Source organism: Macaca nemestrina, chromosome 17 (genome assembly GCF_043159975.1).
Source record: "Macaca nemestrina isolate mMacNem1 chromosome 17, mMacNem.hap1, whole genome shotgun sequence".
NCBI lineage: Eukaryota > Metazoa > Chordata > Mammalia > Primates > Cercopithecidae > Macaca > Macaca nemestrina.
Genome location: NC_092141.1, coordinates 4,281,896 through 4,296,410, shown reverse-complemented (window position 1 = coordinate 4,296,410; position 14,515 = coordinate 4,281,896). Strand labels below are relative to the sequence as shown.

General features: G+C 42.5%; 1 protein-coding gene and 1 pseudogene across 3 annotated transcripts in view; one reads left to right on the top strand and one right to left on the bottom strand.

Moving 5' to 3' along the window:
• LOC105472088 (zinc finger ZZ-type and EF-hand domain containing 1) overlaps positions 1-14,515 on the top strand; it is a 139,950-nt gene that overhangs the window by 21,238 nt on the left and 104,197 nt on the right. For 2 of the 3 annotated variants that reach the window (XM_011725043.3, XM_071082168.1), the window contains exons 3-6: positions 3,413-3,607; positions 6,131-6,302; positions 7,762-7,961; positions 10,771-10,981. In XM_011725043.3, coding sequence (XP_011723345.2) covers positions 3,413-3,607; positions 6,131-6,302; positions 7,762-7,961; positions 10,771-10,981 — 778 coding nt within the window. Of the gene's footprint in view, positions 1-3,412; positions 3,608-6,130; positions 6,303-7,761; positions 7,962-10,770; positions 10,982-14,515 lie in introns of those variants that run through there. The other variant, XM_071082169.1, reaches the window with a different exon arrangement.
• Positions 5,899-5,993, bottom strand: LOC112425339 (small nucleolar RNA U13; annotated as a pseudogene).

Below are 14,515 nucleotides of genomic sequence, written 5' to 3'. Positions count from 1 at the left end.
ACTGCAACCTCTGCCTCCCGGGTTCAAGCAATTCTCCTGCCTCAGCCTCCCGAGTAGCCACTGCACCCAGATAATTTTTGTATTTTTAGTGGAGACGGGGTTTCACCATGTTAGCCAGGCTGCTCTTGGAACTCCTGACCTCGTGATCTCCCCTCCTTGGCCTCCCAAAGTGCTGGGGTTACAGGCATGAGCTACTGCGCCCGGCATTTGAGGAACAGAATTTTAAGGATGGATTCCTTCAGTTGGTTTTGTAGTTCTGGGAGTTGACTGTTTAATCTTACTAGACCCAAAAATGCTAAGGAGTCTACTTCTAATAGTATGGAGAACACTGATAGTCCTTGGCGTGAACTGTTAAGAGAGTTGTGCAAAGTAAATGCACTTGATATTCCCGATTCACCTCTCTTGAGAATCGAGGAGTTGAGTGACTCCATACGTGATACCTTTGGCCATATGTGGAGAACCAAGGACTGTAATGAAGTTGGTTGGTGCTCCTAAGTTTGCTGGACAGAGTGATGAAAGAAGAGGATGATCTCAGGGATTCTGTCTCCAGAAATGCATACTTAGCCTCACATCTTCCGAGATTGCCCTGGGTGAGAGTCTTACCTCCTTTAGACAAAGGGCTGAAATTGTGGAAAATCACACACAAGCTCCTATCACGTGAGTGGCTGACCTCCAATGAAAGGTGCACACTCAGCCTCAGCGGTGTCACTGTTAAAATGAGAGCATTGATTGGGAAAGAATGGGACCCAGTGCATAATTGGAATAGGCATAATTAGCATCTGGCAGAGTCCCCACATTGGCTCCCTGACCAGTAGGCTGAGAGCTGTTACAGTCGGAAAGACCAAATGAAAGCCATCAGTGCTGGCTTTACCTAGAAAAATAGTAAATAGAAACAATATCGCACTCCTGGAGGGACTGCAGAGATTGGTGCCATCATCAAGAACTTGAAAGATGCAGGGGTGGTGGTTCCCACCATGTTCCCATTGAACTGTCCTATTTGGCCTGTGCAGAAGACGGATGAATATTGGAGGATGTCAATGGATTATTGTAAGCTTACCCAAGTGGTGACTGCGATTGTAGCTGCTGTGCCAGATGTGGTTTCGTTGCTTGAGCAAATTGACACATCTCCTGGACCTGGTGTGCAGCCATTGACTTGGCAAATGCCCTTTTCTCCATTCCTGTCCGTAAGGCCCACCAGAAGCAATGTGCCTTCAGCTGGCAAGGCCAGCAATATACCCTCACTGTCCTACTTCGGGTATATCAACTCTCCAGCTCTGTGTCGTAATATTGTTTGCGGAGATCTCGATCACTTTCCCTTCCACAAGATATCACGCTGGTACATTACATTGATGACGTTATGCAGATTGGACTCAGTGAGTGAGAAGTAGCAAACACACTGGACTTAACTGGTGAGACATTTGTGTGCCAGGGGGTGGGAAATAAATCTGAAATACATTCAGGGACCTTCTACCTCAGTGAAATGTTTAGGGGTCCAATGGTGTGGGGCTGTCAGGATACTCTTTCTAAGATAAAGGGTAAGTTGCTGTGTTTGGCCCCTCCTACAACCAAGAGAGAGGCACAACACTTAGTGGATCACCTGGGATTTGGAGGCAATGCATTCCTCATTTGGGTGTGTGACTCTGGCCCATTTATCCCGTGACCCGAAAGCCTGTCGGTTTTGAGAGGGGTCCAGGACAGGACAAGGCTCTGCAACAGGTCCAGGCTGCAGTGCAAGCTGTTCTGCCAGTTGCGTCCTATGACTCAGCAGATCCAGTGGTGCTTGAGGTGTCAGTGGCAGACAGAGATGCTGTTTGGAGCCTCTGGCAGACCCCCACAGGTGAATCACAGCAGAGGCCTTTAGGATTTTGGAGCAAGGCCCTACCATCTTCTGCAGATAACTGCTCTTCTTTTGAGAGACAGCTCTGGGCCTTGGTAGAAACTGAACATTTGACTATGGGTCAGCAATTTACCGTGTGACCTGAACTGCCTGTCATGAACTGGGTGCTTTCTCACCCATCCAGCCTAAAGTTGGGTGTGCACAGCAGCATTCCATCATCAGATGGAAGTGGTATATATGTGATTGGGCTTGAGCAGGTCCTGAAGGCACAGGTAAATTACATGAGGAAGTGACTCAAATGCCCATGGTTCCCACTGCTGTCACCCTGCTTTCTCTCTCCCAGCCTGTACTGATGGCCTCATGGGGTACTCCCTATTATCAGTTGACATCTTGGTGTGTCACCTGAGCCTCATTTTCCTCAGTTGTTAAAAAGGATACCTGTACCGTCTGTGCCTCCCCCTCACCTTACTGTGAGGACGGAATGATATGTATGTGGAAGCACCTTATTGGTTGTAAAATGCCATTGGAAACTGTGGTAATGGTGGTGGTTGTATTGTCATAATTATTGTCTTAGTGTCTTAGTATAAAAGCAGTTATGCTTTTACTCTTAATGCACTGAACTTTATTTCTACCCTGTATTCTATATGCAAGACTTCCTTAAAAACGTCTATTAGTGTTTAAGTGCTTATACGTTTTTGAAGTTTGGATTGAAACAAATAATCATTATTCTAAGTCTTCTAAAATTATTTTCTTTTTTTTTTTTTTTTTTGAGACGGAGTCTCGCTCTGTCGCCCAGGCTGGAGTGCAGTGGCGCCATCTCGGCTCACTGCAAGCTCCGCCTCCTGGGTTCACGCCATTCTCCTGCCTCAGCCTCCCGAGTAGTTGGGACTACAGGCGCCCGCCACCTCGCCCGGCTAGTTTTTTGTATTTTTTAGTAGAGACGGGGTTTCACCATGTTAGCCAGGCTGGTCTCGATCTCCTGACCTCGTGATCCGCCCGTCTCGGCCTCCCAAAGTGCTGGGATTACAGGCTTGAGCCACCGCGCCCGGCCCTAAAATTATTTTCAACTAAAATTAATTCTTTTTTTTTTTTTGAGACGGAGTTTCGCTCTTGTTGCCCAGGCTGGAGTGCAATGGCATGATCTGGGCTCACTGCAACCTCCACCTCCTGAGTTCAAGTGATTCTCCTGTCTCAGCCTCCCAAGTAGCTGGGATTACAGGCACCCACCACCATACCTGGCTAATTTTTTTGTATTTTTAGTAGAGATGGGGTTTCACCATGTTGGCCAGGCTGGTATCGAACTCTTGACCTCAGGTAATCCGCCTGCCTTGGCCTCCCAAAGTGCTGGGATTGCAAGCGCGAGCCACTGCACCCGGCTGAATTAATTCTTAAGTTCAGAATGCTACTGGTTCATTTCTTTAAAACTTAGATTTTTAAACAATTAAAACTGAAAATATCAGTGAAGATTGTTAATGACTGCTTTTAATTTAGCCAGTTCAGATAGGCCACCAGGCAGGGGATGTGGAAACTACTGTGGCTTCCCCAAAACACCAAAAATGGATGTTGTCTGTTTAGGTTTCATAGACATATTTTCGGAGTCGAAGGAAGGCCTTGATGCTCACTCGTCAATGATACTGCGGTTCCTGCACCGCAACCGGCTCTCCAGCGCGGTGATGCCCTACCCGATGCTGGAGCACTGCAAGAACATGTGCACCATGCGGTCTTCCGTGCTGAAGGAGTCTCTGGATCAGCTGGTACAAAAGGAGAAGGGTATGTGTGGGGGGGTTTCTCCTGAAAATACTCTTACCATTTCTTCTGTCGTATTGGTAAAATGAGCCAAATCTTTTCCCTGCCTTTATTTCTGAAAATGTAAAGTCATGAGTTTGTAACATGAGAGTGTGATCTTTCTCCTCATTCCCTTGCTTCCTTCCTAACACAGCTGGTTTCTCATATTCAATTCTCTGCTCAGATGTGACTTCAGGGATGCCTTTCCTCTCTACCTAATTAACACCTCCCCCACTCCCCACCTTCTGGTCAGGATCACCTTGGCAGGTTTAATGGTCAAAAACGTGCTTATTGTTATCTGAAGTTGTAGCATTATTGATTCACTTGTGTGTTGTCTGTCTTGTCTGCTTCCTCATTGCTGCTGTGTGCCTGTTGCATGGTAGGTATTCAATGAGTATTTACTGGATAAATGAGGGAAGCCACCGCATCCGCACTCGGAGATAGCAACAGAAGTTCACGATGTGTATAGATAGGTCTGTGGAACATAACAGAGCCCAGACATAGACACGATATACATGTGAGAATAGAATACCAGATAAAGTCAGCGTCATACATCGGGATGGAAAGGTGAACTGCCAGCAGATGGAGTTAGGGCACCTAGTTAGCCATTTGAAGAAGAAATAAAACTAGATTTTTTTTTTTTTTTTTGGAGACTTGAGTTTCGCTCTTGTTGCCCAGGCTGAAGTGCAATGGCATGATCTCTGCAGCCTCTGCCTCCTGGGTTCGAGCAATTCACCTACCTCAGCCTCCTGAGTAGCTGGGATTACAGGCATGTGCCACCACGCCTGGCTAATTTCTATATTTTTAGTAGAAACAGGGTTTCACCGTGTTGGTCAGACTGGTCTCAAACTCCTGACCTCAGATGATCCACCCACCTCGGCTTCCCAAAGTGCTGGGATTACAGGTGTGAGCCATCACCTGGCTGAAACTAGATTCTTAATACATTCCATTCACTAAAATAAATTTCAGATGATCAAAAAGTTCAGCTAAAAATAAAATGCTAAAAATATTGGAAGAAAAGAGTTCCACTTTGTGAAGTAGGGAACAGCCTTTCTAACTAGGCATGAACTCCAGAATCTGTGAAAGAAAAGATTAATAAATTGGTCTGTATGAAAATTTAACCTTCCTCACAGCAAAAAAAAATATCATAAGCAGAGTCAAAAACAAATGACATTCTAGGTAACAAAAATACATTTTGTAGCATATTAAAGATACAATTGACTGACTAAATTTTTTAGTAACTCTACCCTTGGGCAGTTATTTAACTCTGTGTTCCTTAGTTTCTGTATTTACTTTTTTGTGACAGTCTCACTCTGTCTCCCAGGCTGATGTGCAGTGGTGTGATCTCGGCTCACCGCAACCTCTGCCTCCCAGGTTTAAGCAATTCTCGTGCTTCAGCCTCCTGAGTAACTGGGATTACAGGCACGTGCCACCATGCCTGGCTAATTTTTGTATTTTTAGTAGAGATCGGGTTTCACCATGTTGGCCAGGCTGGTCTCGAACTCCTTACCTCAAGTGATCTGCCTGCCTTGACCTCCTAAAGTGCTGGGATTACAGGCGTAAGCCACTGAGGCCAGCCAGTTTCTTTATTTTTAAAATGAATTAATACATAAAGAATGTATAAAAAGCACATGGCTGGGCACAGTGGCTGATGCCTATAATCCCGGTACTTTGGGAGGCCGAAGCGGGAAGATCACTTGAAGCCAGGAGTTTGACACCAGCCTGGTCAACACAGGGATGACCCCATCTCTCCAAAAATTTTTAAAAATTAGCCAGGGATGGTGGTGCATGCCTGTAGTCCCAGCTACTTGGGGTAAGGCAGGAGGATCACTTGAGCCTAGGAGATCCAGGCTGCAGTGAGCTGTGATCACACCACTGCACTCCAGCCTGAGCAACAGAATAAGACCCTCTCAAAAAAATCTCAACAAAAAAAAGTGCATGGGTTATAGTAAATATTCAAGTAAATGTTAGCTATTAAGTGTATGTTTATATATACATTTGATCATGTATATAAAATATATGAATTAACCCAGAAGAACATGGAAGAGGGCAGGACCAGACTGTACTCAGAAACAAGCAGCTTAAAAAGTGTCACTCATCATTTAAAAAGTGTAAATTCAAACCGTAATTTACCATTTTCTTCTCGGCATGGTTTTGCAAATCTATCAGTGATTCAAGAATTGCACTAATGGGAGACAATGGGGTAATCCTTGGCCAGTGGATTCTTTGGAAGGTGGCATATGATTTTCACGTCTGGTAACAGTTTGAGGGACATGTGTCAAATGTGCCAACGATGTAACAGTTTGAGGGAGGCACATTTGACACATGTGCGTGAAAATCCACTCATGACACTGATGAACTGCAGAAGGATCTGGAAGGAGATTTTAAGGAAGGTTTGTGTTTCTAGGGCCAAAGTACCAAGTGTATTTCTCTTACGTATTTTAAATAACTCTTTTTTTCCCCTTTGTGAAAGAGCTGTCATGTAATCAACTCTGGTTTCCCCTACAGAAAGCCCTGGAGATCTAACTAGAAGCCCACAGATGGATAAACTCAAATCAGTAGCAAAGTGCTATGCTTATATAGAAACGTCCTCCAACTCTGCAGACATTGACAAGATGACAAATGGAGAAACCTCATCCTACTGGCAGTCGGATGGCAGTGCCTGTTCACACTGGATTCGGTGGGTGGGATATAATGTTTTCTTCTTAACTGTCTACTCTTTGTATTTTAAGTGACTGTCTATGAAGGTGCTTTAAGAATCAAGTAAAATGACTCATGTAAAATCATGTAACCTGGCTTGTATATTCATAAATAATTTCCCTGATATTTGAAAGGAGGAAATAACATTTGATTAATTTTAGATTAGTACTGATTTCATATCTGTTTTCGCTAGTTTCTCAGGAAAATTAATACCACAAAGAGCAAGTACTTACATGTGATTGTATTGTGGAATATCCTTTCTCTACTCTTTTTTTTGTTTTGCACAGGATCTCTTTTTGTCACCCAGGCTGGAGTGCAGTGGTGCAGTCATAGCTCAGACTCCTGGGTTCAAGCAGTCTTCCTGCCTCAGTCTCAGTAGCTGGGATTTAGACATGCACCACCATGCCTGGCTAATTTCTTTCCACTTTTTTGTAGAAATGGGACCTCACTACGTTGCCCAGGCTTGTCTCAAACTCCTGGCCTTAATCCTCCTACCTTGGCCTCCCAAAGTGTTGAGATTATAGGCATGAGCCACTGCACCCTGTCCCTTTCTATACTTTTTTTATTTCTTTTTTTTTTTTTTTTGAGACGGAGCCTTGCTCTGACACACAGGTTGGAGTGCAGTGGCATGATCTCTGCTCACTGCAGCCTCCATCTTCTAGGGTCAAGCAGTTCTCCTGCCTCAGCCTCCCGAGTAGCTGGGATTACAGGTGCCTGCTGCCACACCCAGCTAATTTTTTTATTTTTAGTAGAGACAGGGTTTCACCATGTTGGCCAGGTTGGTCTCGAACTCCCGACTTCCCAAAGTGCTGGGATTACAGGCATGAGCCACCGTGCCTGGCCTCTTTCTATACATTTTTGAAATTCACTGTATGTGACTGAGTTGGTCACTTTAGAAGAAGAAATGGTATGGTCAGGAATCCTGGAGTGGAGCTGATGATAATAAACAGTGGTATTTCTGGAAGCTCTGAAGCTGCTATTGAAATTTTCACCTGTCCCCTCAGAAAACAGGCTAATTCCAATTGGTAGAACTAAGTGCCAGAAATAATTATATTGTTTCCTCTTAGAGGGCACATTTGACCTTTAGACATCTAATTTATAGATGAGAGAATATACTCAGTTTTTTGTATGCAGTTTACAATTTGCTTTTTTGCCAGGTAAAGGGAGTTTGTTAGAATGTTCATATTGTTCTTTCTTCCTGTACAGATAGCTTAAAAGGAATCGTAAGATTAATCTTGAACTGAAAGATCTTTTAGAGATGTGGGAAGGTCAAGGTCAGAAGGACTTTGAAACTCATAGCCAGCATTTCAAGTTGGTGGCTGTTAGGAAAATCAGTCTTTGGGTATATCAAATGTAAGCGGTTTGAGATGGGACTTCTGGATCCTGTCAGTTCTTGACTCCTATAAACATTTGTAGTTTCTGCTTTTTGTGTTTTCCAGTTTAAAAATGAAGCCAGATGTTGTGCTTAGGCACTTGTCCATTGCAGTGGCTGCCACTGACCAGAGCTACATGCCACAGCAGGTGACAGTAGCTGTGGGGAGGAATGCCAGCGATCTTCAGGAAGTCCGAGACGTGCACATCCCCAGCAATGTCACTGGTTATGTGACGCTGCTGGAAAATGCCAACGTCAGTCAGCTCTGTAAGTCCAACAGAACTCAGGGGATAGGGAGAGGCAAGGAAGTACTATTTTTTAGCAGAAGGCCCTTTGAAGTGGAGAGGCTGTTAGTTTTTGAGATTTGGTTTGCTTCTTAGGACGTACACAAAAGTGGTCATTATTTCATTCATTAAGTGTTGTAGAAATTATAGAAAAGCCTCGGGGCCTGCTGACTCGCCTGTAATCCTAGCACTTTGGGAGGCCAAGGCAGAGGGATCACTTGAGATCAGGAGTTTGAAACCAGCCTGGCCAACATGGTGAAACCCCGTCTCTACTAAAAATACAGAAATTATCCAGGCATGGTGCTGCACCACCTGATTACATGGTGCTGCACACCTGTAATCCCAGCCACTTGGGGGACTGAGGCGGAAGAATCACTTGAACCCAGGAGGCTACAGCTGCAGTGAGCGGAGATCACGCCACTGCACACCAGCCTGGATGACAGAGCAAAACTCCATCTCAAACAAAAAAAAGAAAGAAAGAAATTATATAAGAACAATGGAACCATTTTTTTCATTAAAAAATATATATTTATATATCATATATATTTAAAATTTAATATATAAAATTATTTATATATTAAAATATATATATATATATTTAGACAGGATCTTTTTTTGTCACCCAGGCTGGAGTGCAGTGGTGCAGTCATAGCTCACTGTAACCTCAGACTCCTGGGTTCAAGCAGTCTTCCTGCCTCAGTCTCAGTAGCTGGATTTAGACATGCACCACCGTGCCTGGCTAATTTCTTTCCACTTTTTTGTAGAAATGGGGCCTCACTATGTTGCCCAGGTTGATCTCAAACTCCTGGCCTTTATCCTCCTACTTTGGCCTCCCAAAATGTTGGGATTATAAATATATATATAAAAAAATGAATATATATGTTTATATATATGTTTATACATATATATGTATGTTTATATGTGTAATATATATGATAGGTATATATATCATATATATATGTTCTTTTTTTTTTTTTTTTGAGATGGAGTCTCACATTGTCGCCTGGGCTGGGGTGCAATGGCGCAATCTCAGCTCGCTCCAACCTCCGCCTCCCAGGTTCACGCGATTCTGTTGCCTCTGCCTCCCGCGTAGCTGGGATTACAGGTGCACACCACCACACCTGGCTGATTTTCTGTATTTTTAGTAGAGACAGGGTTTCACTATGTTGGCCAGACTGGTCTCGAACTCCTGACCTCATGATCCGCCCGCCTTGGCCTTCCACAGTGCTGGGATTACAGGCGTGAGTCACTGTGCTAGACCATTAAAAATATTTTATTCCCGTTTTCTTATTGGAAAATTAGAAAAATATAAACAAAAATATTCAAGTCCTACTACCCAGTGATTGTTACTGTGACTACCTTGGTGTGGATCCTTGCAGACCTTTCCTTGTGTTTGTGTATTTGTGTGTGTGTGTTTGTGTGTATGGTTTACATACACACACATATATGCACACATATATACACACCTTTTTTCCTAAAAAATAGAGCTGTATGTTTCTGTTCACATACATCTATACATATCTTTTTACAAAAATGTTGATAGTCTTTGCATGTTCTTTTGTAATTTTTTAGAATGTGTTGTATTCACAAGCACCCTGATTTAGTGTTGTAAAAATATACTGTAATTGGCCGGGGGCAGTGGCTCACACCTCCAGTCCCAGCACTTTGGGAGGCCGAGGCGTGCAGATCACTTGAGGTCAGGAGTCCTAGACCAGCCTGGCCAACATGGTGAAACCCTGTCTCTACCAAATACAAAAATTAGCTGGGCATGGTGGTGCATGCCTGTAATCCCAGCTACTTGGGAGGCTGAGGCAGGAGAATCACTTGAACCCGGGAAGCGGAGGTTGCAGTGAGCTGAGATTGCTCCACTGCACTCCAGCCTGGGTGACAGAGCAAGACTCTATCTCAAAAAAAAAAAAAAAAAAAAAAAAAAAAAAAAAGCCGTAATTTTAACCCACCCCTCAGTCTTGGACATTTAGGTTGTTTCCAATTTTATACCATTATAACCTTGCTGTACACATAGCATTTTGGAAATAATCACAATTCTGTGATTGCTTTCCAGGCTTATTTCATTCAGGGAGCCGGAATGCTTCATGTTTTATCTCATTTCTTCTAATGCTTTCCTGGGCCAAAAGAAGTATTCTTTGCTCAAAGGAACTGAGGCCTAGGAAGGTAGAGTCTTTGTGTCCCACCCCTAGGCAAATAAATAGTTAGGTCTGTGGATTAGAAGCTTCCTGTCTTATATTGTGGTCTTTTCTCTAAGTTGTGTCGTTTGTAACTTCTTACCTTCTCTCCTCTGACCCAAATAAGAAATTGTGACATCTCTTAAAAGTGAGTCATGTATATGTCATCTGTTTGGATTTGATTATTAAAAATAAATTCTCACAATTGCTTATAAGCCAGCTACTGTTCTGTAACTTAATCCAAATTTCAGAATCCTAGGAAGAATTCTAGAAATGTTCTCACAGTGTATTCAGACAGGCTTGTTTTAAGTTGTTCTTTGTGTAGTTTTTTTCAAGACTCCTAAGTTCCTAAGAAGTTTTGTTGTAAAGACTTAAACCACCCTTAATTTTACATATTATTCTTATGATTTCTTAGATTTGTCAATGCTTTTTGACAAATTTATTATATAGTAGTTCCATTGCACATGCTATTTATTTCTGTCATCAAAGTGTATCTTCAGAATTTTCTTTTCAAAATGTCTATTACTATTTTGCTTTTAGTTGGGAGCCCAGCATTTGCCTAACTAAAGAAGTTAATCCAATACTGAATGTTTTGTTTGTGCTCGACAGATGTCCAGATTAACATAAAGCGTTGTCTTAGTGATGGCTGCGACACTAGAATTCATGGTCTCAGGGCTGTTGGCTTTCAGAGAGTTAAGAAGTCTGGGGTCTCAGTCTCAGATGCTTCTGCAATATGGTATTGGTCTCTGCTGACATCTCTGGTGACGGCTTCTATGGAGACAAATCCCGCCTTTGTCCAGACAGTGCTGCACAATACTCAGTAAGTCATTCCCTCTATTTTCCAGCCCCCTCAACATGCCCTCATTCTCCCGTCATCCTTTAAGGAGTATCACTGAGCCGCCTTCCATCATTGATCGTCGTGGCTCAGTCAGCTCGGCCTCAGGTGCCCTAGTGTTTCCTGTTGGTGCCTCTCAGCTCCACAGCGCTTCTCTCTTTGACGTTCTGACTTTACACACTGAAAAAATGCCCATTCCCCCTTCCTGCTCCTCCTCACACAGTTCCTACAGTGTTCTTCATCAGCTCACTAAATGGACCAGTCTTGTGGAAGGTCACTTAATGTTGTGCCTGTTCCTTGTCCATTGGGAAGTAATTGCTCATGTTTATCTAGGATTTGATGTTGGATAAAGCACTTTCAGATGCTGTCTATTATTTTACCTACTGACACTGAAATGTACCTATGAAAATTACCCCATTTTATAGACGCAGATGTTGTGACCTTTCCTGAAGTCACATGAGCAGGCTACAGTAATGGATCCGTTGAGGGCTGTTTCCACTAATGAGTGAAATCTTTTCAGGGGTACTAAATTAATTTATTTTGAAATGTAGAGTACTTTAAAAAAAATGATTAGGGCAGAAAGACCAAGTAGTAACATATAAGACAAATACAACCAGCTATAGCAGCACTGAAATATTAGTATTGTGCAGATTCAGCAACTGATAATAGGCACCTATAGTGTAGGCTGTGAGAGTATCAGCCAAAAAGAGATTGCTAATATTTTGTTTTCAAGACATCTTTTGAGATTTGTTAGCACTATTGAGTAAAACTGTTTAGCAAATAACACTGCTGTAATGCTAGTTCTGAAGGGTAATAGTTGGCCATACCTTGTTCTTTCTTCGTGTTTTAACATGTATTCTCACCAAATTATTTCATACTTAGAGAAGCATTGCAAGTTTACAGTTAACAAATAATTTTTATTTCTTCCTCAGTCATTAGAGAGTAATTTGCCAGCCTGTGCCCCGTCGTTCCTGCATACTTTAGTGTGTATTTCCTGTAAACAAGAACATTTACTGACAACCATTGAAATCAGGAAATCCACATTGGTGCACTTTGCTGCGTTGCCACCATCTCATCCTCAGACTCCCTTCAAGTTTGGCACGTTGCCCCAGTCACGCCCCTTACAGCAAAAGGATCCAGCGAAATACTCTGCATTTCATTGTCATATCTCTTTAGTTTCCTTCATTCTGGAACAATTCCTCAGTATTTCCTTGTCTTTCCTCAGTATGTCCTTGACCCTGATACTTTTGAAAATTACAGGTCAGTTATTTTGAAGAGTGTCCTTCAGTTCTGGTTTATTTGATGTTTCATCGTGATCAGATTGAGGTTTTGTATCTATCTCTAGCAGGAATATCATAGAAGTGATGCTTTGTTCTCATTGCATCTCGTCGGGTTGCACCCAACTTCAGATAGTCCTCATTCTAGTGCAGTCATGTTAACTTTGATCACTTGATTAAAGTGATTTTTGCCAGACTTTTCCATTGTAAAATAATTTTTTTTCACTTCATAATTAATATGTTGAAGATGGTACTTTGAGACTGTGTAAATATCTCATTCCTCATCAAAACTTTATATTAGTGGATTCCTGTTTATGCACTAGATTATAGTCAGCTGCAGTTTTGATGCTTATATTATCCTGGAGTTGGCTGGTGGCAACCCCTTCAGTCTGGCTTGTGTGTCCTTTTGACATGCCTCATTATTCTTGGAATGTTTCCATATGTTCTGACACAAGATATCCAGGCTTATCTTGAATGTTCCCTGCATTAGTCCTGGAATCAGCCATTTTTCTGAATCAGGGCTCTCTAGGTGGAGATCTACCTGCCTTGGCCTCCCAGAGTGCAAAGATTATAGACATGAGTCACCGTACCTGTCCTATTTCTTTATTTGTGACTCCCTTCTCTGATATTAAGAAACTTGCTTCCCATCATCCTTGATACATTTTCATACTTACTGAGTTCTCCTCTATGTAACCAGTGTCCCATTGTCCCTGCCCTTGCGTGGACACCCTCCCTATCCCATTCCTGCTCCAGCATCTTTTGCAGACCTGCTGCTGTGGCTACCATTGCACAGATGCCCTTCTTATCTTCCTTGAGTTCCTATAGCCTGTGCCAGGCCACCCTTCTTGCCCCACTTGGTGCCTGCATTCCATATTAGGCCATACCTTTGTGAAGATACCTTTCTCACCCTGCTCAGGCTCTAAAACCTCACTGTAGGCCACCATGACTACTCCCCTTACTCCCCAGACACATACAGATGCCAACGTTGCACAACCCCACCTTATGGACTGGATTTTCAGGAAAAGGAAGAGGTTTCTACGTTATTTTTTTGAAGATGTGGCAAGTGGTTGAAGAATGGACAGATTTTAAAGTTTGTGTCCGTGCTCAGTTTTACTAGTTCATCTGCAATGATATTTTCATGCACTCCTGCCTTTTTAAGATTAGTGATCTAAATCTATTTTAAAATTAAAGATTTATTGAAAAAATATCAATGAGGAAAAATAGGTAAGGAAAAGAATATTTTGGGACAGAAGTGTTTGCCTGTATCAGTGGAAATACATTCAGTAAATGACTGCATGCTACTTGTGTGCATTATCCCTCACTGATCAGCTGCACCTGTGTGTAGCTGCCATGTTTGTGCAACCCAAAAACAGCTCATTGTGCAGACAGGAGCAGAACTAGGGCAGAGCGTGAGCTGACACAGTGTTAGCTTTGCTGTATTCTCTCTATTTTGAAATGTAGAAATGAAATTGTTTCAGGGATTTTCATTACCATTATCATTAAGCGACTATCTAAATTGTAGAATTTTGAGTTATTTTTGATACATTCACAGAATACCTTGAAATTTTTCATGGTACACTCACTCACCTAGCACAGTTGCTGGCACACAGTGGGGCTCAGAAGTCATTTGTTGCATAAATTTTTGATGACTGCTAACCTAGAGGAGGTAAAGCTATTGGGGGATTCAGAAAGATACATGTAAGCAAAGACAAGAAAAGGGAAACATTAAAACAGACATTAAGGTGGAAAGGCCAAGAAACATGGCAGGAATGGAGATGGTGATGGGCTCATCTGTTTAGGAAAACATGAAATTCATGACACCTCTTTAGATACCATAGATCTTCAGGTCCTAGGTATACAATTTTCTTGTTTTTTTCCCTATTGCTGCTGAACAAATTATAAAATAAGTTTTCTACTGAGCCACAAGCTGCTCTGCCTCTTGGGTCAGTTTTTCTAACACTACTTAACGTGAAAGCTGGATTCCAGAGAGCTGAATAAGCTTTATTCCACAGAGGGAGGTAGAACTCCTAAAAGAAAGAAAGAAACAGACACACACAAAACCCTAACAAACTACTTAGCACTATGACTCCTGGGCAAAAAGAGCTAGTTTAGGCCAGGCATGGTGGCTTATGCCTGTAATCCCAGCACTTTGGGAGGCTGAGGCGGGTGGATCACGAGGTCACGAGTTCAAGCCCAGCCTGGCCAAGATGGTGAAACCCCATCTCTACTAAAAATACAAAAA